General features: G+C 39.1%; 1 protein-coding gene across 5 annotated transcripts; it reads right to left on the bottom strand.

The window, feature by feature from the left end:
- ZNF829 (zinc finger protein 829) lies at nt 1-26,500 on the bottom strand. Of its 5 annotated transcripts, none has more exons than XM_086691081.1 (5): nt 26,141-26,500; nt 25,488-25,540; nt 14,698-14,824; nt 14,304-14,399; nt 1-2,171 (listed from the first exon to the last, which is right to left on the bottom strand). In XM_086691081.1, exons 2-5 carry the CDS (start codon nt 25,518-25,520, stop codon nt 1,192-1,194), a joined length of 1,236 nt encoding a protein of 411 aa, XP_086547207.1. In that variant the 5' UTR covers nt 25,521-25,540; nt 26,141-26,500; the 3' UTR covers nt 1-1,191. The 5 variants fall into 5 exon arrangements, with proteins under 5 accessions (XP_086547207.1, XP_086547206.1, XP_086547208.1 ...); XM_086691080.1 differs by having other exon boundaries at nt 25,488-25,556; nt 26,235-26,500; XM_086691082.1 differs by having other exon boundaries at nt 26,235-26,500.
- Nucleotides 26,501-26,549: the final 49 nt, after the last annotated feature.

Here is a 26,549-nt window from a genome sequence, read left to right as displayed (position 1 = left end):
TTTGTATTTAAAAGGCAATTTTTATAACTGTAAAATTTCAGTGAGCACCATTAAGTATGTCAGTAGTATTTAGCAAAATGATAATCTACCATAGAAAAGATTATGATACCATTAAAAATAATGATAAATAAATATTTATACTTACTGAAACAGTAGCATGATAGAAGCAGGTTATGGTACGGCATGCACATCAGATTACACTAAGAAAGCCTGAAAGGATATGTTGTAATAATATGAAAGTAGTAATTTCTGTTTGGAAGGCTTACAGATAATCTATTTATTTCCTTTGTGTGTTTTTTACAACATGAAAATATGAGTGTTACCAAAGGGAAAAAGAACAGAGCTGCCTTCAAAAACAAAGTTATAATTTTGCCAGGAATTAAAAGACAGCCTATGTAACAGGACTTACAGTGTAGTATTGGTAGTACCAGATCTATAGGTCAGAGCAATAGAAAAGATGGCTCTAAAATGAAGCCCATATAAACACAAATGTATAACCAAGAAGCAGAATAAAACAATGGGGAGGAAAGAATTATTTAAGAAGTAGTTTGGGACAGAATCTTTTTTGGAGGGAAGGCAGGTATAATTTAAACCTTGAATTTACATTTTAGAATACATTTAACAAGTTATGTATAAAAGAAAATTACAAATATGTTAGAAAAACAATGTTAACAGTGTTATGGGTTAAACTATGTTGAAGCCCTAACGCCTGGCACTTGTGAATGTGATCCTACATGGAAATAAGGTCTTTGCAGATGTAATCAGTTAAAATAAGGTCATCGGGGTGTGCCCTAATCCAATAGGACTCATGTCCTGTATGAGTCTCCTCTTAAACAAGACAGAGACCGATATACATAGGGAGAATGCAATGTGAAGATGGAGGCAGAGACTGGAGTTGATGCATTACACGACAAGGAATGTCAAAGATTGTTGTTATCAGAAGGCAGGAGAGGGACATGGAACAGATTCTTCCTCAAAGTCCTCAGAAGGAACCAACCTTACCAACAACTTTAATTTTGGATTTCAAAGCTCCAAAACTGTGAGAGAATACATTTATGTTGTTTTAAGTCACCCAATTTTGAGGTACTTGATATTGTTATAGTAGCTCAAAAAACTACTACACTGCTTTATTTTTTTTCCATTACCTATTTTTAAGATCTTATTATAAAGATTATGAACAGAGCTTATCTTTCACCCAGTATGAATTCCTTCATGGCGAATAAGGTCAGAACGACTACCAAAGGCCTTTCCGCATTCCTTACAGTCAAAGGGTTTCTCACCAGTGTGAATTCTTTGATGTCTAGTAAGGTTTGAACCTTTATTAAAGGCCTTCCCACATTCATTACATTCATAAGGTTTTTCATCTGTATGGATTCTCTGATGTTGAATAAGTTCTGAGCTCTGAATAAAGGCCTTTCCACATTCCTTACATTCATAGAGTTTCTTGCCTGCATGAATTCTGTGATGGTTAGTAAGTGTTGAGGCACTACTAAAGGCCTTCCCACATTCCTTACATTCATAAGGTTTCTCACCAGTATGTATTCTCTGATGTTGAATAAGCCTGGAGTGTTGAGTAAAGGCTTTCCCACATTCTTTACATTCATAAGGTTTCTCACCAGTATGAATTCTCAGATGTGGAAAGAGCTGTGAACTCTTAGTAAAGGCTTTTCCACATACTTTACATTCATAGGGTTTCTCACCAGTGTGAATTCTCTGATGATCGTTGAGGTTTGAGCAATAATTAAAGGCTTTTCCACATTCCTTACATTCATAGGGTTTCTCACCAGTGTGAATCCTCTGATGTTGAGAAAAATATGAACTACAACTAAAAGCCTTGCCACATTCCTTACATTCATAGGGTTTTTCACCAGTATGAATCCTCTGATGTCGAGTAACAAGTGAGCCACGACTAAAGGACTTCCCACACTCTTTACATTTGTAGCTTTTTTCAGCAGAATGAGTTCTCTGATGTTGAATAAATTGTGAGTTCTGATTAAAGGCCTTTCCACATATCTTACATTCACAGGGTTTCTCTTCATTAACAGTTTTTTGATGTGGAGTGAGGAATGTGGGCTGAATAAAAGTGGGCATGTCTTCATGGGTAAATATTACTTGACTAAAATGTCTCTTCTTTAGAGATAATATCTTGGTCTCACACATGGATTCCAGATCTGAAAGAAAATAAAAATGTGTATGTTCATTTATCCTATCTTGGAAAAGATTAAAACTTCAAAAAAAGACTAAGGTAAAAATAATATCTAGGAAAGTAAATGCTTAAACAACTCTCAAATACAGCTAAGCAATTTTTAAAACTGATAACGAAAGCATGGACATTGAGGAGAGCCAACAGGAAATTCAAGAGGGTGATTAGGGAAATAAATAATCTCTATCTTGAAATACTGATGTGAATCAGAATCATTTGAAACTTCTGTAAATACACCCTGTTCAGGGCCACCCTCTATTATATACAGTGATTCTAAGCATATATACATGCTCATAAGCATATATCCCTTACACACAGCATCATACTATATGTCTTGTAATTTGTAGACAGTTGTCCGTCCTGAATAAAAAGATTACTGAGGAGGGCACCTCGGTGGCTCAGTCAGTTAAGCATCTGACTTTGGCTCAAGTCATGATCTCACGGTTCATGAGTTCAAGCCCCACATCAGGCTTGCTGCTGTCAGCACCAAGCCTGCTTCGGATCCTCTGTCTCCCTCTCTCTCTATCCCTCCCCCACTCATGCTCTCTCTTTGAAAAATAAACAATTAAAAAAAAAGACTTGAGGAACAAATGTGTTGAAATGTATAAATGGGTGGAGGTGCAGTCAGAGACTGTGCAAAGGGTGTGCTGTTGCAAATTCACATTAGGGTATAGCCTACAGGAAGTCTAAGGTGCTGAATGAAATAGGCAAGAATGGTAGGCAGGTGATAGAGCCTGATATATTGGGGATTCACTGAAACTAGTTAGTCTTGACCACTCATGACCACATAATCAAACCCCAATAAAAACTCAGAGCAAGGATTAAGGGAAGCTTCCTAGACTGTATGATGTATAAGGAAGGTGGCATACCTTAACTACATGGGCACAGAATTTCCTATGCTTGGTACCTCCTAGAATTTGCCCTATGTACCTTTTCAGCTGGCTGTTCACTGTCTCTTTTATATAAAATGGTAATCGTAAGTACAGTGCTTTTCATGAATTTATGAGTTGTTCTAGTGAATTATCAAACCTGAGGAGTTGTATGAAACTCTAAATTTACAGTCAGCCAGGCAGAAGTATGGGTAGCCTGGGGATCCCAGTTGCAACTGGTGTCTGAACTAAGGGCAATCTTGTTGGGTACCTTGCCCTTTAACCTGTGGAATCTGATGTTAATTCCAGGTAGTGTCAGAATTTAATTGAAGTGTAAGACAGCCATTTGATATCAAAGAATTTGTGAAAGCCACAATACTGAAATAATCCTGTTCATTTCATCCCAATTTCACTCTCAGAATGCCAATAATAGGCTCATAACTCCCTCAATTAGTAATGAAAGTAAAAGTCCCTTCTGATGGGAAAATTATGCACAAGGGAAAAGACCAAATTACCAAAAGTGGGCAGTCCTCAGTATATTAACCCAACCAGATCATCCTAAAGTAAACAAGACCCAATCCCTACTACACAGAAGTTCCAATCATCTTTTCAGTATGTCATACTTAAAAATGAGCAGTAAGCCATTGTTTATAAGACATCTGAGAAATGTTTTTCAACATGAAAAGGAGCCTAAAACAGAACAAAGTATCTGTGAGGGAACAATCAATGCAAGGAATAGAAGAAAAGGTCAAAACATATAATGAATAACCTCAGAGAGATAAGAGAATTAAACAGGCATAAGATGCTAAACAAAGGAACACAAAGGAACACTAACATATATACACACAAAGTTCTTAGAAATCAAAAATATAATCATGAAAAAGTATTTTTAAAAACCCCAAAATTCCTCTCTAAATTCTGTGCACAAAATTCTGGCTTCCTTTCTCAATTGACCTTGGAGAAATTACAGAGAATTTGGTTTTGTGGAACTGAGGCAAATTATGAAATATCTTAGGGAGACTGAAGACTTATACAAACTTGTGTGTGTTTGAGGATGGAGCTACTTGCCTAGATAGATGGTAACAGGAGGCAAGGAGAGGCTAGCCTGGTAGTAAAGTCTTTAAACTCTGATTTAGCCTTTCCCTGAACTTCCTTGGGACCACAGCAGCCTATGTCTTTACCACAGGAATTGATGGCAACTCTGCTCAAGTTGCTGAATAAGTAGGATAACCTAATGGCAAAGAAAAAAACCTGTGGATAGAAGAATATGGCTGATCACCTGCTCTCAGGCATATGCTCCTCTACCTCCTAAGCTATTAAAACCCCCAGAGCAGGGCACCTGGGTGGCTCAGTCAGTTGGGAGTCCAACTTCAGCTCAGGTCATGGTCTCACTGCTTGTGGGTTCAAGCCCCATGTCGGGCTCTGCGCTGACAGCTCAGAGCCTGAAGCCTGCTTCAGATTCTGTGTCTCCCCCTCTCTCTGCCCCTCCCATGCTTGTGCGCTCTCTCTCTCTCTCTCAATAATGAATAAATGTTAACAAAAAAAAAAAAAACTTAAAAAAAAACCCAAGAGCTGGTGGATTACAAAAGGGAAAGCATACTCTTCTGTAGATGCTGCTGCTTTGTAAATGTTGAAAGATCAAACCCTGATAAGAAGAATTACCTAGAGGAGCAGTAGCAAATAAAAGTTATCACCAGTGAACCCTTAGGTCTTAGGGCTCATCATCCTGAGCTTATCTCCACCCACTTCTTATATCTACCTAGAGGGACACAGACCTGGGTCAACCTCTTGGCCCTACCCCAGGCACACTGCCAGACAAGGTGATTGATAATCTCTTGGGAACATGGACTCACAGGTCAAAATGGCCATACAACAGAGGGTACAACTGTTGTTGAAATAAGACTAAAACTACCATGATCATCTTTGACAGATACAGAAAAAGTATAGGATGTGGCCAAGACCTATTTATGATAACTCTGAGCAAATCAGCCCTGCAAAGTAATAGCTGTAACTTGGTAAAAGTTATGAAAGAGAGAGGGAGACACAGAACTTGAAGCAGGCTCCAGGCTCTGAGCTGTCAGCACAGAGCCCAATGTGGGGCTCACACCCACGAACCACGAGATCATGACCTGAGCCAAAGTTGGACGCTCAACCAACTGGGCCACCCAGGCACCCCTGAAGAAACTTCAGATATGGTCCCATTAGATCAGGAAAAAGAAATGTTACCACTACCAATGTTACCAATTAAGGCAGTCCCAGCTATTATTATAAGCAAAGAAATAATAAGTATGAGGATTAGAAGTGATAAATCTAATAATATGATGATCTAACTAGAAAAACCTTAATATGATGATGATCTAACTAGAAAAATCAAGAGAATAAAAAACTGCCAGACATTAAAGATCAACTTATAAAAATTAATAGTATTTTGAGTAACATCAGCAAGATGATGGAATAATAAGTGCTAGATTCTCCTGACCCCCATAATAAACACATCAACTCAATACCAATACATAGATAAGTTCCCTTTGTGAGAAATCAAGAAACTAAGAGAATCCTATATACTAGGCAAGTGTGAAGCCAGACATATTAAAACTAGTAGGAAAACTGGAGAAACCCTCTCTCACCATGATCCCTGTACTGGCATAGCGCCATAAAACTGGGAGGAAACCTCCAGCTTCCAACTTCTCCCTGAATACAAAAAAAAGTTGGAATGCAGTCAATGACTCAACTTTTCTAAGTGATGCCTAACTGACCATTCTGGAGCCTTGATTACACCTGTTATACCCTAGACTCCTGAGGACTACAGAGAACAAAAGTACTGGTTTGAACTAGTATGCAGGCACTCACCACAGCTCCTTTCCCTGCTCGATACAGAGCGAATGGGAGAGAAACTTCAGCTCTCAGCTTCTCCCTGGGGAAGGTAAGAGGTGGACCGTGTGTCAAACATTCCAACTTTTCTGGGGTTTGACTAAGGTACTGGCTTCTATCTCACCAGTCTTGGAGTGCTGATGGAACCCGGCAGATTCAAGATGTCTGAGAGCCACCAAGAATTAAGAAGGTAGTTTGAACTAGTATACAAACTTATCATAGCTCCTCCTCCTGGCCTAGTGCAGAACGAATGGATAGAAAACACTAGCTCCCACCATCTCCTTGAAGATGAGAAGAGTTGGACAATGCAACAATTTTCTAACTTCTCTGGGAGCTACCCAAGGTACTGACTTCAATCTCACCTATCTCAGAGTGCAGATGGGACCTGGCATACAGTGGGCCCCTGGGACTACAGAAAACAAAGGGGGCAATTTGAACTAGCATGGAGGCACCACAGCTCTTCTCCTAGTTTAGTACACAGTGAGTGGGAGAAAAAACAAAGCTCACAGTTTTCAAATGTTCCAAATTTTGGGGGATTACTTAGGGCCTGGCTTGTCTTAGAGCTGATGGAACCGGGCATATTCTAGACACCTGGGAGCCACTGAGAACAAAGATGGGGATTTGAACCATCTTTGCATGTAACACCTGCATGTAAACATTTGCCATAGCCCTTCCCCCCATTCCAGAGCAAAGCTAGCAGGCAAAACACTCCAGCTCCCACATTTTCTCTGGAGAAGGAAAGAAACTGGACCACACATCCAATGTCCTAATTTCTTTAGATGCTACATGAGGAATTGGTGCTTGTTTCAGAGCACTGATGGGACCTGGCATACTCTAGACACCTGGGGGTCACTAATAAAGACAGTGGTTTGGATTAGCGTAAAAGTTTGAGAGGCTGACAGAAGCTCTGACTGGTGAAGGTCTTCTCTTGTATGAGGCTAATACATAATAAATGGGACAAGTGGCATTTTTTTAAACATGTAGATATCAACACAAAGAATCAAGGAAAATGAAGAAACAGGGAAACACAATCCAAACAAAGAAACAAAGCTCCAGAAAATTACCCTAATGAAATATAAGTAGAGGAATTACCTGACAGGGAATTTTAAATAAACATCATAAAAATGATCAATGAGCTCAGGAGAACAATGTATGAGGGAAGTGAGAATTCCAATGAGACAAAGTATGAGAAATAATAAGAAAATCCTGGAGCTGAAGAATGTAAAAACTGAACTGAAAATTTTAATAGATGTAGTCAACAACAGACTGGAGCAAGCAGAAGAATCAGTGAACTCAAAGACACATTTTTTTGAAATTATCCAATCAAAGGAGCAGAAAGAAAAGAGAATAGAAAAGAGTAAAGAAAGCTTAAGGTTCTTATGAAACACCAAGGAATGGTCTAATATACACATTATGGGAATTCTAGAGGCAGAAGTGAGTAAGAACAAGAAAACTTACTCAAATTAGTAATGGATGAAAACTTCCCAAATCTGGGGAAGGAAACAGACATGCAGACTCAGGAAGTCAAAGTATTCCAAAAGAAATCCATACTGAGATACATTATGTCACACTGAGACATCATTATAATGTCTTTGTCAATAGTCAAAGGCAGGGGCGCCTGGGTGGCTCAGTTGGTTAAGCATCCAACTTCAGCTCAGGTCACGATCTCGCGGTCCGTGAGTTCAAGCCCCGCGTCGCGCTCTGGGCTGATGGCTCAGAGCCTGGAGCCTGCTTCCGATTCTGTGTCTCCCTCTCTCTCTGCCCCTTCCCCGTTCATGCTCTGTCTCTCTCTGTCTCAAAAATAAATAAACGTTAAAAAAAATTTTTTTTTTTAAATAGTCAAAGGCAAAAGGGGCACCTAGCTGGCTCAGTTGGAAGAGCGTACAACTCTTGATCTCAGGGTCATGAGTTGGAGTCCCATGTTATGTGTAGAGATTAAAATAAATAAAAACTTCAAAGTCAGGGGGACCTGGATGAAATTTAAGAAGACTAAAATCACACCAAGTATCTTTTCTGACTATGGTCAATGAAATTAGAAATCAACAGCAGAATGAAAACTGGAAAATTCACAAATATGTAGAAATTAAACAACACTTCTGAACAAGCGATAGGTCAACAAGAAATAGAGAAATTAGAAAATATCTTGAGAGACAAAAACAAGATGAAGAAAAAGTAGTAATGAAGAGGGAAGAGTATAGTCCTACATTAAAAAATAAGATCACTAATATATGACTTAATTTATGCCTCAAGGAACAAACTAAACCCAAAGTTGGCAGAAGGAAGAAAATGATAAAGATTACAGTGGATATAAATGAAATAGAATAGAAAAACAAGAAAGACCAATGAAATAGTTGGTTTATTGAAATAAATAAATAAAATTGATAAACTTTTAGACTAAGAAAAAAGAGGAGTCTCAAATAAATAAAATCAGAAATGAAAAAGGAGACACTATAACTAATGTTACAGAAATAAAAAGGACCATAAGAGGCTACTATGAATAATTATATACCATGAAACTGGATAACCTGGAAAAAATGGATAAATTCCTAGATACATATAACCTACCATGACTGAATCATGAAGATACAGCAAGTCTGAATATACCCATAACTAGTAAGAATATTGGCTCACAATAAAAAAAACTTTCAGGGCACCTGGGTGGCTCAGTCAGTTAAGCATCCAACTCTTGATTCCAGCTCAGGTCATGTCTCACGGTGGTGAGATCCAGCCCCAAGTTGGGATCCATGCTGAGCCTGGAGCCTGCTTGAGATTCTCCTTCTCCCTCTCCCTCTGCCCCTCCCCTGCTCGTGCATGCAGCACACACTCTCTCTCTTTCCTCTTTCTCTCAAAAAAAATTCTCTCAACAAAGAAAAGCCCAGGACCAGATGGCTTCATTGGTGAAGTCTACTAAACATTTAAATAATAATAATGTCAACCTAGGGAGTGGGGGAGAGGTACCAATCCTAAAACTCCTACAAAAAACTGAAAAGCAGGGAACACTTCCAAACTATTTTTGTTTTTCAGAGAAAGAGAAAGTGCACGTGTGCACACACGTAGCAGAGGGGCAGAGGGAGAGAGGCAGAATTCCAAGCAAGCTCCACTCTGGGGCTCGCTCCCATGACCCTGAGATCATGACTTGACCTGAAATCAAGAGTCAGATGCTCAACCAAGTGAGCCACTAGGCTCAAAACTCTATTTATGGGGGTGCCTGGATGGCTCGGTTGGTTAAGCCTCCAACTTTGGCTCAGGTCATGATCTCACAGCTTGCAAATTTGAGCCTCACAATGGGCTCTGTGCTGACAGAGCCTGGAGCCTGCTTTGGATTGTGTCTCCCTCTCTCTCTCTGCCCCTCCCCTGCTCGCACTCTGTCTCTCTCAAAAATAAACATTAAAAAATATTTTTTTTTAAATAAAGAGGAAAAAGAAAAACATTCATTTTATGAAGCCAGCATTACCCTCATGCCAAAGCCAGACATAGAAACCATTAAAAAAAGAAACTGACAGGCCAATTCCTAATGAATATTGATGCAAAAATTCTCAAGAAAATACTACTAAACCGAATTCAACAGCACATTAAAAGGATCATACACCATGACCAAGTGGAATTTATTCCTGGGATGTAAAGATGATCCAACATACAAAAATCAATTAATGTGATATCTGAGACTGAAGGATAAAAATCAAATGATCATCTCAACAGATGCAAAAAACTAATTTGATAAAATTCAACACCCTTTCATTAAAAAACTCTCAGCAAACTACTAGAAGGATATTACCTCAACATAATGAAGACCATATATAAAAAGTACACACCTAATATTATATTCAGTGATGCAAAACTGAATGCTTTTCCTCTAAGATCATGAAGGCAAAGATGCCCACTCTTGCCACTTCTATATCCGGCATATAGAAAACTCTATGAAGACTCCACATAAAAACTGTTAGAATTAATAAACAAATTAGGTTTTCAGTTTGCAGTTGCAGGAAATGAGTTGCAGGAAAAATGAGCTGTGATTCTTTACACTAACAATATTCTGAAAAGGAAATTAGAAAAACAATACTATTTATAATAGATTAAAAGGACTAATATACTTAGGAATGCACTTAACTAAGGAGGTGAGAGACTTGTACACTGAAAACTGTGAAACACTGATGGAAGAAATTAAAGATACACAAGATAAATGTTAAGATATTCTGTGTTCATGGATTGGGAAAATACTGTAAAAATGTCCATACTCCCCAAATTATCTACAGATTCAATGCAATCCCTGTAAAAATCCCAATGGCATTTTCTATAGTAATAGAAAAAACAATTCAATGAGCCAAAATAATCTTTAGACAGTACAACAAAGCTGGAGGCAACACATTTCCTGATTCCAAAATAGATTATAAAGCTGCAGCAGTTAAAACAGTACGGTACCGGCACAAAGACAACAGAACAGAATAAATTCACGTATACACAATTAATATATAACAAACGTGCAAGACTACTAACAGAGAAGGGTAAGTCTTAACAAATGATGATGGGAGAAGCATCTGCTGGCTCAGTCAGTTAAGCATATGACTCTTGGTTTTGGCTCAGGTCATGATCTCAAGGTTTCATGAGTTCGAGCCCCATGTCCAGCTCTGTGCTGACAGTGTGGAGCCTGCTTGGGATTCTCTGTCTCCCTCTCTCTCTGCCTCTCTCCCACTTATACTCTGTCTCTCTCAAAATAAACTTAAAAAGAATGATGATGGGAAAATGGAACATCCACATGCAAAAAAAAGAAATTGGACTCTTACCTTATATCATACAGAAAAATCAACTCAAAATGTATTAAAGACTTAAATATAAGACCTGACGTTGTAAAACTTCTACAAGAACACATAGGGGAAAAGTTTCATGACACCGGTCTTAGTGATGATTTCCGAATATGGCATCAAAAGCACAGGTAACAAAAGCAAAAATAGACATACAGGACTAGGACTACATCAAATTTAAAATCTTACACATAGCAAAGAATCAACAGAATGAAAAGACAATCTATGGAATGGGAGAAAACATTTGCCAACCATATATATGATAAGGGGTTAATATCTAAAATAGGTAGGAATAAAACCTAATAACCTAATTTAAAAAATTAGTAGGGTGCCTGGGTGGCACAGTTGGCTAAGCATCCAACTTCAGCTCAGGTCATGATCTCATGGTTCATGAGTTCGAGCCGCACATTTGGCTATGCTCTGACAGTGCAGAGCCTGCCTGGGATTCCCTATCTCCCTCTCTGCCCACCCCTGACTTGCTCACTTTCTCTCTCTCAAGATAAATAAACTCTAAAAATTAAGTAAGTAAATAAATAAGAACGTGAATAGAAGTTTCTCCAAAGAAACCATACAAATAGCCAAGAAGTAAATGAAAGATGCACAATATCGCTAATTATTACAGAAACATAAATCAAAACCATGATGAAACATTACCTATTATGGTTAGGACAGCTGTCATTAAAAAAAGGGGGGGGGAAGTAACTGTTGGTGAGGATGCTAAGAAATTGGAACTCTTGTACACTACTGGTGGGAACGCAAAATGGTGTAGCCACTATGGAAAACAGTATGGAGGTTCTTCAAAAAATTAAAAATAGAACTATCATATGACCCATCAATCCCACTTCTGGGTATTTATCCAAAAGAATTGAAATCAAGATCTTGAAGAGATATTAGCACTCATGTGTTCATTGCAGCACTACTCATAATAGTCAAGATGAAAACAACCTAAATCCATAGATAGATGAGTGGATAAAGAAAATGTGGCATATATGTACAATGGAATATTATTCAGCCTTAAAAAGAAGGAAATCTTGCCATATGTGACAACATGGATGAACCCTGAAGACACTATGCTACATGAAATAAGGCAGTCACAGGACAAATACTGCATTATTTGACTTATATGAGGTATCTAAAAAGAGCAAAACTCATAGAAGCAAAGAGTAGAATGGTGGTTGCCAGGGGCTGGGCTGAGAGGGAAATGAGCAGTTGTTAATCAACAAGTATAAAGTTTTAACAATGCAAGGCAAATAAGTTCTAGAGATCTACTATATAATGCTGTGCTTATAGTTAACAATACTATACACTTAAAAATCTGTTAAGAGGGTAGATCTCATGTTAAGTGATCTTATCACAATAAAATTTAAGAAGAAAGGGGTGGAAAAAGCAGTTGAAAAATTTATATCCTACAAGCAGCTTGAGGCTGCATACTGCTCCACGTTCTCATCTATTCATCTTCAGACTTAAATGTTTGTCCATGTTGCAGGTGTCATAATGGTATCCTACCTAAAAATTAATGGTTTTAATTTGCATTTCCCTGATAACTAATAAAATTAAATTCATTTTACATGTTAAAGAAAAACTAATAGTATTTCTCTGTACCAACAATACTAATTAGAAAATTGTACACGCTCACAATAGCAATACAGCGTGTTTTAAAAATTTAGAAAGTAACTGAACAAAAAACAAAAAATTGCTAGGAACAACAGATTGCAAATGATGTGTCTGGTTAAAAGACAGCCTGAAGGTTACAGATTTATTATCCTGTAGGACAATAACTAGTTTTTATATCCCAGTTAGTGATGTTATTCCTGCATTCTTTCTTTCCATGACAATATGAACTCCATTTCTCCCAAATAATGAACTAAATAAATCCTTCAAATGTGTTTATCATATATTTATGAAAGTCATATTAAACTTCTGAAAAGTTATAATTTTTTTTTTCAGTTTATGTATTTGAGAGAGAGACGGGGAGAGGGAGAGAGCGCATACACACACGTGCAAGCAGGGTAAGGGCAGAGGCAGAGGGAGAGAGAGAATCCCAAGCAGGTTCCACACTCAGCCTGGAGCCCAATGTGGAACTCAATCTGACAACTGTGAGATCATGACCTGAGCCAATACCAAGTCAGATACTTAACCGACTGAGTCACCTAGGTGCCCTGAAAAGTTATATTTTTGAAAAGTTTTGAAAATGTTACACTCTGGGGGCACGTGGGTGGTTCTCAGTTGAGAGTCTGACTCTTGGTATTGGCTCAGGTCATGATCTCACAGTCTGTGGAGTTGAACCTTGGGTCAGGCTCCATGCTGACAGTGTAGAGCCTGCTTGGGTTCATTCTCTCTCTCTTTCTGCCCTTTCTCTGCTCATGCAGGTGTGTGTTCTCTCTCAAAATAAATAAATAAACATAAAAATAAAAAAGAAAATGTTATTCTCTTAAAATTTTGAAGATCCCACTGAGATGTCCAAATGTACTTAACCGCAGGATGCAATAAAGCATGTGACTTGAGAAGTATTCCTCATAGGCTATTTAAGTCCCAGCAGTCTTCCTTTCTTGGCTGTCTCAGTAAATCCCAAGCAGCAATAAAATTCTACTTTCATTCACTTTCTCTCCACTACACCCTCCTTAGTGTGTCCTGGGCTTGTTTTGGGGCCAAATCCAGTTTGGTTCTGGTTTGTGTAAAGCTGGTACATTATAGTGATTAGGAATCTGATATTATGGTGGTATCTATATGGATAATGGACATCTGTTTCAGTTATCTGGGGATCCCTTCATTCTCTGTTGAGATGACAGAAGATCTGGATTGTTATCTTCCCTTTGAGTCTGTTTGTAATATCTTGTGCCTCCTAGAAAGGAAAAAAAATCTTGGGGGGGGGGGGGGTGGCTGGGTGGCTCAGTCAGTTAAACGTTCGACTCTTGGTTTCAGTTCATGATCTTACACTTTGTAAGATCAAGTTCTACATCAGACTCTGTGCTGACGGTACAGAGCCTGCTTAGGATTTTCTCTCTCTCCCTCTTTCTCTGCCTCTCCCCTGCTTACTACCTTTCTCTCAAAATAAATAAATAAACTTTAAAAAATTAAAAAAAAACCTCGATTTGTGAGTTCTTTAGTTCTTCATTAATGTATCTTGTGGCTAAATTGTAAAACTAAAGTTGTATCTATAACTTTTTTGTTATTTTTTCCTATAACATTTTTTGAGATATAATTGACATAAAAACTTTTACCTGACAAAAAAATAAGTTTTAAATACTTTCCTATTTCCAGAAGGTATTAATAAACTTAACTGTGAAGGCTCTTAAAGGAGTTCACACCAAGACCATATGCAACCAAAAAAATAAAATAAAATAAATAAACTGCATTTTGTGAAAATTAAAAACTTTTGTGCTTCAAAGGACAAAATCAAGAGGGTGAAAACACACTCACTAAATGGGGGAAAATAGTCACAAATCATATACTGTTAAGAGACCTGTATTTAGAATATATAATTAACAGAAAACTCAATAATAAAAAGGCAGACAACCCAATTAAAACATGGATAAAATCATTACCCTACATCTCATTCACCTGAACAAAGGCCTCTCGTCAGCTCTCTTTCAACCATCCAGGGCTCTTTTCCTTGTTCCAATAAGGAAATCACAGCTGGCTTAGAATTGGAAAGTCCTGATCACAAGAAAAGACATGGGACATGGTTATGCTGTGGGTGTCCCAGAAATCAGATCCAGTCCCTTGGTGAGAAGAAAGAGATGCCACTGTAGGAAGGACCAAAGAAAGATGAAGGTGAAGCTTCAGCCCACTGGAGCTGCTCATTTCCAATTCTTCTATTCCATTCCAACTCAAACCATTCCTTAAGGAACAGGGAGCAGAAATTTAGCTGGCTACTTGAAACAAATAATTCACAATGGAGAAAGGAGACATTCCTGAGGGCAGACTCTGAATTTTGGGGGATAGTTATCCTTACCCACTGAAACCAGGTTGCTGAAATTCTCCAACATCACTTCTTTGTATAAATTCATCTGACCAGAGTCCAGGCATTCCCATTCCTCCTGAGAGAAGTTTATAGAAACATCCCTGAACATCATTGATCCCTGAAACAACAAACACGCTTTCACAGTAGAAGAAGATAAGAAAAAGATGGTAGTAGGGATGGTAGTAGAGGGCTCTACAAAAAGGAACAGAGATTGTTAATCAAATTGAAGGGGCCAGAACTCTATTAGATCAGTAGAAAACATATGTCTTGTATACAGAGGGATATATCTAGGAACGTACAAGTAAAATTTTCCAATGACATGAAATAGCAAAAATGCAGCTCAATGCTTGATGCCTGGCTATAGTGAAATGTACGTAAATGTGAATCCCTTCTCTTCCCATATTTTCCTCTTAAGACCTCAAAGAAGGAACTATGTGATGAACTTTAAAACACTTTAAAGTTTCAGAATCAGGGAAAAAAAGAACTTTCTAAAATTTCCAGGAAGAAAAAAACCAGAATTTTCCAAAACTTCCAGGAAGAAAATATGGATTATAAAAAAAATTTTCAGGAATCAAAATCACAGTGGACTTAAAAAAAAAAATTTTAATGTTAATTTATTTTTGAGACAATGCAAGAGGCAGAGTACAAGCAGCAGAAGGGCAGACAGAGGGAGACACAGAATCCAAAGTGGGCTCCAGGCTCCAAGCTGTCAGCACAGAGCCCAACGCGGGGCTCGAACTCACGAGCCATTAGATTGTGACCTGAGCCGAAGTCAGACGCTTAACCGACTGAGCCACTCAGGTGCCCCAGAGTGGACTTTTTTTTTTTTTTAAATTTTTTTTTAATGTTTATTTATTTTTGAGACAGAGAGAGACAGAGCATGAACAGGGGAGGGTCAGAGAGAGAGGGAGACACAGAATCCGAAACAGGCTCCAGGCTCTGAGCTGTCAGCACAGAGCCCGACGTGGGGCTCGAACTCACAGACCGTGAGATCGTGACCTGAGCCAAAGTCAGACGCTTAACCGACTGAGCCACCCAGGCGCCCCCCCAGAGTGGACTTTTAAAAAGCACCACTTGAAGTAAGAAAAAAAGTGACTCCTTTAATATTACAAAGGAAAATGAATTCTGGACTTGAATTCTATACCCAGTCAAAGCTAAAGTGAAGATTATATACCAAGCAAGATTAAAAACCAAGCTAGTGTGAAGATTAAGTCAACACAATTATAGATTGGCAAGAAAAGACAGAATTATCTCCTATGTAGCTTTTCATTTTAGAACTTTAAAAATGTTTATTTATTTATTTTTGAGAGAGAATGGTGGGGGGAGGGGGGACAGAAAGAGGAGACAGAAAGAATCCCAAGCAGGCTCCATGCTGTCATCACAGGGCCTGATGCAGAGCTCGATCTCACAAACCATGAGATCATGACCTGAGCTGAAATCAACACTCAGACACTTAACCAACTGAGCTACCCAGATGCCCCTCTCCTATGCAGCTTTTTAAAAGAAGCTCCTGGCCTATGTGCTCCATCAGAACTGCAGAGTAAATTAAGAAAAAGAAAAATACTATATTCAGAAATTACAGAACATGAAAATACATGACAAAGTCCCAAGTATAACTGTGAAAGGCAAGTCATAGGACAATATCTGGCAGCAGAACTAGAGAGCAACATCTAAGAACAGGAGGAGAGAGGACTATGGGAAACATGTCTCCAAAGAAAACTAAAGAACTAATGTTTGATCACATGGAAAATATTTTTGATAGGCAACTGAAAGCAATGTTGGTAGATTTGGGGGAAAATAGCAACACACATATGGAATGAGACAAATAAAGAAACAAAGCAGTTTACCCTAAGAAAACTGTAAAAGTTGTACTAAAAAGAATCTAGCCTCTAGTATACTACTTGGCTCAGATTAATAATATCTGTGAGGTGCTAATAACATGAATATCAATGATTTAAAGAAAAAATGTGTGGCACAAAAACACTCAGATCAATGGAACAGAATAGAGAACCCAGAAATGGACCCACAAACGTATGGCCAACTAATCTTTGACAAAGCAGGAAAGAATATCCAATGGAATAAAGACCGTCTCTTCAGCAAATGGTGCTGGGAAAACTGGACAGCAACATGCAGAAGAATGAACCTGGACCATTTTCTTTTTTTTTTTTTTTTTTTAATTTTTTTTTTCAACGTTTATTTATTTGTGGGACAGAGAGAAACAGAGCATGAACGGGGGAGGGGCAGAGAGAGAGGGAGACACAGAATCGGAAACAGGCTCCAGGCTCTGAGCCATCAGCCCAGAGCCCGACGCGGGGCTCGAACTCCCGGACCGCGAGATCGTGACCTGGCTGAAGTCGGACGCTTAACCGACTGCGCCACCCAGGCGCCCCAGACCATTTTCTTACACCATACACAAAAGTAAACTCAAAATAGGTGAAAGACCTAAACGTAAGACAGGAAGCCATCAACATCCTCGAGGAGAAAGCAGGCAAAAACCTCTTTGACCTCGGCCACAGCAACTTCTTACTCAACATGTCTCCGGAGGCAAGGGAAACAAAAGCAAAAATGAACTATTGGGACCTCATCAAAATAAAAACCTTCTTCACAGCGAAGGAAACAATCAGCAAAACTAAAAGGCAACTGACAGAATGGGAGAAGATATTTGCAAACGACATATCAGATAAAAGGTTAACATCCAATATCTGTAGAGAGCTTATCAAACTTAACACCCAAAAAAACAAATAATCCAGTGAAGAAATGGGCACAAGACATGAATAGACACTTCTCCAAAGAAGACATCCAGATGGCCAACTGACACATGAAAAAATGCTCAACATCACTCATCACCCAGGAAATACAAATCAAAACCACAATGAGATACCACCTCACACCTGTCAGAATGGCTCACATTAACAATTCAGGCAAAAACAGATGTTGGCGAGGATGCAGAGAAAGAGGATCTCTTTTGCACTGCTGGTGGGAATGCAAGCTGGTGCAGCCACTCTGGAAAACAGTATGGAGGTTCCTCAAAAAATTAAAAATAGAACTACCCTCGGGGCGCCTGGGTGGCGCAGTCGGTTAAGCGTCCGACTTTAGCCAGGTCACGATCTCGCAGTCCGTGGGTTCGTGCCCCGCGTCGGGCTCTGGGCTGATGGCTCAGAGCCTGGAGCCTGTTTCCGATTCTGTGTCTCCCTCTCTCTCTGCCCCTCCCCCGTTCATGCTCTGTCTCTCTCTGTCCCAAAAATAAATAAACGTTGAAAAAAAAATTAAAAAAAAAAAATAGAACTACCCTATGACCCAGTGATTGCACTGCTAGGTATTTATCCAAGGGATACAGGTATGCTGTTTCGAAGGGGCACCCAATGTTTATAGCAGCACTATCAGCAATAGCCAAAGTATGGAAAGAGCCCAAACATCCATCGATGGATGAATGGATAAAGATGTGGTGTATGTATATATATGTGTGTGTGTGTGTGTGTGTATAGTGTGTATATATAGTGTGTATATATATACACACACACACACACACAATGGAGTATTACTCGGCAATCAAAAAGAATGAAATCTTGCCATTTGCAACTACGTGGATGGAACTAGAGGGTATTAGGCTAAGCAAAATTAGTCAGAGAAAGCCAAATATCATTACTTCACTCATATGAGGACTTAAAGACACAGAGGAACAAAAGGGAAGGGAAGCAAAAATAACATAAAAACAGGAAGGGGAACAAAACATAAGAGACTCTTAAATATGGAGAACAAACAGAGGGTTACTGGAAGGATTGTGGGAGGGGGGACAGGCTAAATGGGTAAGGGGCATTAAAGAATCTACTCCTGAAATCACCGTTGCACTATATGCTAACTAACTTGGATGTAAATTAAAAAAGAATACAATTCAGAAACAGCAAAATGGTAGAGAGGCATAGGGCAAGGTATGGGAGGGAGGGCCATATCTGGAGAGGATCTTAAGGATTTTGCTTAACCAAATGGCTGAAATGAAAGGTTTTTCAGTAATATTAATATTGCCATAAATTTTGCCACCAGTAAAATTATAAAAATTAAAGAATATATGTTAGTAGGGAATAATTTTTTTTTTAATATTTATTTTGAGAGAGAGCACGTGCATGCAGTGGTGTGGGGGGAGAAAGAATCCCAAATAGGCTCTGGTCTGCTAGCACAGAACCCAACTTGGTGCTAGGTACCACGAACCGCAAGATCATGACCTGAGCTGAAATCGAGTCAGACACTCAACTGACATAGCCATCCAGGCACCCCAATAGGGAGTCATTTAACAGTCATAAGAGAACTATAATTTTCAAGAAGTTTAAGTTATATTCTTCTCTAAGATAGTGATACCTTATTAATTTTTACTATGTTTATGTATTTTTTTTAAATTTTTTCAACGTTTTTTATTTATTTTTGGGACAGAGAGAGACACAGCATGAACGGGGGAGGGGCAGAGAGAGAGGGAGACACAGAATCGGAAACAGGCTCCAGGCTCCGAGCCATCAGCCTAGAGCCTGACGGGGGGCTCGAACTCCCGGACCGCGAGATCGTGACCTGGCTGAAGTCGGACGCTTAACTGACTGCACCACCCAGGCACCCCTATGTTTATGTATTTTTGAGAGAGAGCAAGCAGGGGAGGGGCAGAAAGAGAGGGAGACAGAGGATCTGAAGCAGGCTTCATGCTGACAGCAAAGAGCCCAACTTGGGGCTCAAACTCATAAACCGTGAGATCCTGACCTGAGCTGAAGTTGGACATTTAACTGACTGAGCCACCCAGGTGCCCTAAGATAGTGATATTTTAAATTAACATTTAACCAATTTTGCGTTTTAAAAATTCAAGAATTTTTTAAATGTTTATTACAATTTTTGAGAGAGTGTGAGCAGGGGAGGGGCAGAGAGAGAGGGAGGACAGAGGGTTCAAACAGGCTCTGTGCTGACAGCAGAGAACACGATGTGGGGCTCAAACCCACGAACTGTGAGATCATGACCTGAGCTGAAGTTGGACACAACCTGACCCAGCCAGGCACCCCAAAATTCAAGAAATTTTAAGACTTAGTGAAAAATGGCAGGGCTTTGTCACTCCCCTCAGGTGGGACCCTCAATTTTTTTTGTTTCTCTTGTTTTTTTCTATATTTGTAATTAATATTCCTGCATTCCTATTTTAATAGATGTTTTCTGGGGACTTTCTTGAGGTAATTGTGGATTGACTTTCCCATATCACATTCCTTGTTTCCTGGTCCTGCAAAAGAGTTGTATCACAGTTTTTCTTTATTTTTTAAATCTTTTTCTATAATTTATTTTTTATAATTTACATCCAAGTTAGTTAGCATATATTGCAACAATGATTTCAGGGTAGATTCTTTAATGCCCCTTACCCATTTAGCTCATCCCCCCACCCACAACCCCTCCAGCAACCCTGTTTGTTCTCTATATTTAAGAGCCTTTTATATTTTGTTCCCTTTCCTGTTTTTATATTATTTTTGCTTCCCTTCCCTTATGTTCATCTGTTTTGTATCTTAAAGTCCTCATATGAGTGAAGTCATGATATTTGTCCTTCTCTGACTAGTTTCGCTTAGCATAATACCCTCTAGTTCCATCCATGTAGTTGCAAGAGGCAAGATTTCATTTTTTTTTACATTTATTTATTTGTAGAGACAGAGAGAGACAGAGCATGAGTGGGGGAGGGGAAAAGAGAGAATGAGACACAGAATCTGAAGCAGGCTCCAGGCTCTGAGCAAGCGTTCAGCAGAGTTCAATGTGGGGCTCAAACCCACAAACCGTGAGATCGTGACCCGAGCCGATGCCAGATGCTCAACCAAATGAGCCACCCAGGCGCCCCTGGATTTCATTCTTTTTGATTGCCGAGTAATACTCCATTGTGTGTGTGTGTGTGTGTGTGTGTATGTATATATACACACTATATATATATACATACACACTAGATACATATACACACTATATATATATATATATATATATATACACGCTATACACACACACACACACACACCCACACACATATATATACATACACCACATCTTTATCCATTCATCCATCGATGGATGTTTGGGCTCTTTCCATACTTTGGCTATTGCTGATAGTGCTGCTATAAACATTGGGTGCCCCTTCGAAACAGCATACCTGTATCCCTTGGATAAATACCTAGCAGTGCAATCACTGGGTCATAGGGTAGTTCTATTTTTAATTTTTTGAGGAACCTCCATACTGTTTTCCAGAGTGGCTGCACCAGCTTGCATTCCCACCAGCAGTGCAAAAGAGATCCTCTTTCTCTGCATCCTCGCCAACATCTGTTTTTGCCTGAATTGTTAATGTGAGCCATTCTGACAGGTGTGAGGTGGTATCTCATTGTGGTTTTGATTTGTATTTCCTGGGTGATGAGTGATGTTGAGCATTTTTTCATGTGTCAGTTGGCCATCTGGATGTCTTCTTTGGAGAAGTGTCTATTCATGTCTTGTGCCCATTTCTTCACTGGATTATTTGTTTTTTTGGGTGTTAAGTTTGATAAGCTCTCTACAGATATTGGATGTTAACCTTTTATCTGATATGTCGTTTGCAAATATCTTCTCCCATTCTGTCAGTTGCCTTTTAGTTTTGCTGATTGTTTCCTTCGCTGTGAAGAAGGTTTTTATTTTGATGAGGTCCCAATAGTTCATTTTTGCTTTTGTTTCCCTTGCCTCCGGAGACATGTTGAGTAAAAAGTTGCTGTGGCCGAGGTCAAAGAGGTTTTTGCCTGCTTTCTCCTCGAGGATGTTGATGGCTTCCTGTCTTACGTTTAGGTCTTTCACCTATTTTGAGTTTACTTTTGTGTATGGTGTAAGAAAATGGTCCAGGTTCATTCTTCTGCATGTTGCTGTCCAGTTTTCCCAGCACCATTTGCTGAAGAGACGGTCTTTATTCCCTTGGATATTCTTTCCTGCTTTGTCAAAGATTAGTTGGCCATACGTTTGTGGGTCCATTTCTGGGTTCTCTATTCTGTTCCATTGATCTGAGTGTCTGTTTTGTGCCAGTACCATACTGTCTTGAGGATTACAGCTTTGTAATACAGCTTGAAGTCTGGGATTGTGATGCCTCCTACTAGACTATATTCTTTATAATAAAACTTTGGTCATAAATATAATACTTTGCTGACTTCTATGAATCATTCTAATCAATTACTGTACCTGAGTGAGGATCATGGGAATGTCTCAATTTGTGGTCTGCTGGGCAGAAGTGCAGTGCCTTGGGGATACCCAAGACTTGGAGCTGCTATCTGAAATAGGGCAGTCTTGTAAGACTGAGCCTCTAAACCTGTGGGGTTCTTTGTTAACTCTGGGTAATTAGTGTCAGAATTCAATTAAATTGTAGGACACTCAGTTGGTGTCCAAAAACTGGCGGTTATTGGAAAATGATACACATTTCCATCCCATAGGAGAATTTAGGTTATTTCTCCTTCATCTTAGACCAACCAAGGGGGGTCCTTTAGACTCCAGGATCCAAAATGGAATGATGAGACTGTTTAGAAGAATTTTTGTTGTGTTTTCTAGAGTTTAGAGGGCAAAGACTGTTTTGGACCAGATGTAGACCCAATGGAGGGACAATGTGTCTCCCAACAAAGCAGTAGATCACAGACTGCCCAAGTATAAGACAGGTATTATTTAGCAGCCATTTCAAGGAGATGTGTTGCCCACATCACAGGGAAGTACAATTAGAGATTTCCAGCAGGAATTTCTCCCAAAATCCCACAAAAGTACCCCATAGAAAATGAGTCAGTGCTAAACATCCATAAAAGGAAGAGACACCAAGATCAAAACAATAGCAACACTCAAGTAAGACTTTTCTCCTTACCTCCTCTTCCCTACCCATTGCAACCTCATAGGAGCCAGAAACTGCCTACTGGGTGGGAGAAAAGAAATTTAGGTTAAAGAAACGAAGAAGTTTAGCGTATGCCCTTTTTCACACTGTAAGCTTCTAGCTTACAGCAAGGCTGAACTCAAAGAAAAGGCTTTAAATGAAACTTACATATTATTACATTCAACTGGAGATTGTAATTAGCAAAGTGAGACTGACCTTGTCACTAAAAACAACTTGGTAAAGGATACCAAGGAGTGATCAAATCAATTACAGGGACTGCACAAGTTTTTGACCAGGGCAACAACAACAACAAAAATTAGCACACAGAGACAGTTGAGAATAGAAATTATGAAAAAAGAATTATTTTGCTTACTTCCTACGGAGTCCTGCTTATTTCAAAGTTATGGTTATAAACTGATTTGGTTTTCCAGGTACACATTCATATCATCTGCATAGTGATAATCTTATATCCTCTTTTCTAATTTTTAACCTACTTTTTTCTCTTGTTAAAGTGCTTTGGTTAATAACAAGAGAACAACGTTAAATAACACTGGTGATGGTGTATATCCTTGTCTTTTTTCTGATTTTACTAGGAATAGTTCAAATATTTCCTGATTAAACATTAGGTTAAAAAAATAAGGGTGCCTGTCTGGCTTAGTCAGTACAGCATGCAACTATTGATCTGGGGGTTGTAGGTTCAAGCCCCACATTGGGTGTAGAAATTACTTAAAAATAAAATCTTAAAAAAAAATTATCTTTCTATATTATTCTACCACCCTAGAGTTATTCCCATTAATAATGGGCAACAATTCCCATTAATAATGGGCAACAATCTTCACTATAGCAAGCATAATTAGAGGCTGATGGGAGAGGGTAACCTGATATTCTGGGTTTTGGCACAGAAGAATGGATTGAAAATACTCAGCCATCTTCTAAAGAAACTCAGATAGAAAGGTCTTAAACTGAATAGATTTTGGGCAATGGATACTTAACCTGATTTCCTTTGCCTCTGTACCAAACACACATATTTAAAAAATTGAGAGTAGACCCACCTAGTTCCAAATTTATACTTCAAGAAAACTCTACATACTGAGTTCTCTACTTCAGTACATCCTAATTTTCACATAAGAGAATCATAAGGTGAATGGATAGCCTTATGATTTATAGAGTTCCCCAAGATTAGAAGTGTTAAAATACAACAGAATAAACATATTTTTACTACCAGCTGGGGAAAGGATCCTAAAACTCTAGCTATCTGACATGCCCTCCACCCCTCCTGAGACCAGGCAAGGTTTTTTTGCTTAACAGTGCTTTGATTTGAACTATATGTAACAACTCTCAAAACCAGAAAGAGATTAAGAGACAAAAAAAAGGTAATGATAAGAAATTTCAACCTAAGTTTAATTAGAGCCTGAGAAGGGAGAAGAAAGAGATAATAAGGCAGGGACAATCTTTGAAGGTGGCTGAGAATTTTCTTAATAAACTAATAAAAATCACCTATTCACAAATTCAAAAAATGCTACAAATTCCAAGCAGATACAAGTTTTAAAAGGCACATTTAGACACATTATACTAAAATTACAGAAAACCAAAAACTGGGAGAAAGTCTTAAAAACAGCCAGAGGAAGAAAAGCCAAAATACCTTCAAAGGAGAGAAAAGCTAGAATAATTAAGACTGTGATATTGTGATAGAGCAAAAGAACAAGGAGGACAAACAGTGTATGTCCCATGTACATAAGAACACTGGATATTTATATATATTTGGATATATCTGAAACGAGAACATAATGGACTAATATATGGTACTGAGAGAGCTAGAGAAGAATTCATAAGGGGGAAAAGAACCACAGGCTCCACTTTATGCCATATACAAAAGCCAGAGGTGCATTAAATGTATAAATAGGAGAGGCAAACCTTTTTTTAAAGATTTTACACCCAACTCACAGCCCCAAGATCGAGAGCCACACATCCCACTGACTAAGCCAGCCAGGCACCCCAGAAAGGCAAAGCTTATAGCTTTAAGCATAAATATAAAAGAATATTTGCATAACCTTGGGACAAGAAAGGATTTCTTAAAATACAAAAAGCACCAACCATAAAGAAAAAAATTGTTAAATTTGACTATGTTAAAGTTAGGACTTCTTTTCATAAAACCACCTTAAAGGAAGTGTTAAAACAATCTAAATAGTAGTAAAATATAATCAATGAAGGACCCATATCCACATTATATGAAGAACTCCTATGAATCAACAAGAGACAATCCAAGAGCAAAAATAGGTAAAAGATTCTAATCAGGCAGGTCACAAAAGAAGAAACCCTAATAACCAATAAACATATGAAACAGTGTTTCATCTCATTATTAATCATGGGAGTCCAATTTCAAATCTGTGTGTGTATGTGTAAATATTTAAAGATTTCAAAGTCTGACATAACTGATCTGAAAAAAAAGGACCAGAACTCATTCATACAAAGAAATAAATATCTTTGAAAAATAGTATTCACAAAGACAATCTGACAACACAGGAGAATGACACTTTTTAGTGAAAATGTAGGACATAATATGGTAAATGAAGTATAATTTGATTTTGTAAAAATAATAAAAATTCATCAAAATATTAACTAGTTATTTGAGTGATTACATTTTATTTTTTCTTGGTAATTCTGTTGTTTTCAAAATCTCTACAGTAATCATGCTTTTATTTTAAAATCATAATATTGAATTTATAAAGAAGAAAACAACAAACACAAGTAGAGCCATTTTCCAAATAAGTGAACATTAAGTATTTGGTGCTGTTGGGCTTTAATACCAGGCTGGACTACCTTTTCCTCTAATAGGGAAATTACAGCGATTTATAATCAAATGGCATAACTTTATTAAACATTTAACTTTCAAAAGAAAGAAAGCAAAGAGGAAACCTCAACACACCTTGGACATTGCTTGCAGAAGTTCATTTTGCATTCTTTCCTTCTCTTCTGCACCTGGATAAGGGTAGAACTGAGAGAGGAAAAATTGTAAAACACCAGGTTTTCCTTGTTTCCCAAACTAGTCTGGTCAGAGGTCAGCCCAAGCCCCAGCCCCAGCACCCAACACACAGGGAATGGAGATCAGAGGAGAATAAGGCATCCTGCCCAACCCCGGTGTGTCAGGAAAAAGCTGAGGTCACTGCTGTCAAGAGACTATAATCTGACTAAACTTCACAGAGGTTCCCCGGGGACAGAGTTCTGGAGTTACAATCTTACACATGGAAGGAGCCCCATAACCAGACACACTGCCGCCACACACTGGGCATGGTCATACTTAAATCAATGGGATACGCAGCCCACAGCCGCACACACAGAGCCACACAGGGTAACACAGTTATAATCATATTCCCATCACTGAACACGTAACAGTTACTCTCGTACAGTCGCAGGGTCACAGTCATACATCACCACAGGGACACACGCAGCAGCAACCCCACAATGATAGACAACTGATATCTGCACACAGGTCTCAGTGTCACAATCTCACAGACGATCCCACAACCTCCCCTTTTCATGCAGCTCCGCTCGCACAGACAGAAGGACCCAATTCCGTACCTGCCTCCGGTCTCCTCAACTTAGGCCTTTCGGGTCTCCCGGGGTTGCAACCTGCATAGCCGAGCCTGTTCCCCCGGGACCCACGGACCCTCACCTCATGGATCTAATGGTCCCGCCAGACGTGACGAAACGTTCGAGTTCCTGCGAGAAGAGCGACCGGCCACCCGGCCCTCTGGGAAATGTGGTCCAAAGCTGGACCCACAGCCAATTCCTCTCGGCGCCCTGCCCGGCCCCTCCCGAAACGACTGTAACTGCAATTCTCGGCGTCTAGCCGAGTCTCAGGGTTGAGAGGCACTGTAGCTTGGCAGGCTCCAGCCGGCCCTCAAGCGCGAACCTGGCCCGCGCCCCCTCCCTCACACAGGAAACTCAGACTGCGTTCTGGCCGGAAGTTGAATCGGGCCGCGAAGCC

This window comes from Puma concolor, chromosome E2 (genome assembly GCF_028749965.1).
Source record: "Puma concolor isolate L17-30 chromosome E2, mPumCon1.1.hap2, whole genome shotgun sequence".
Lineage (NCBI taxonomy): Eukaryota > Metazoa > Chordata > Mammalia > Carnivora > Felidae > Puma > Puma concolor.
Note: the sequence above shows the minus strand (reverse complement) of the source record. Positions and strands in the feature narration are given on the sequence as shown.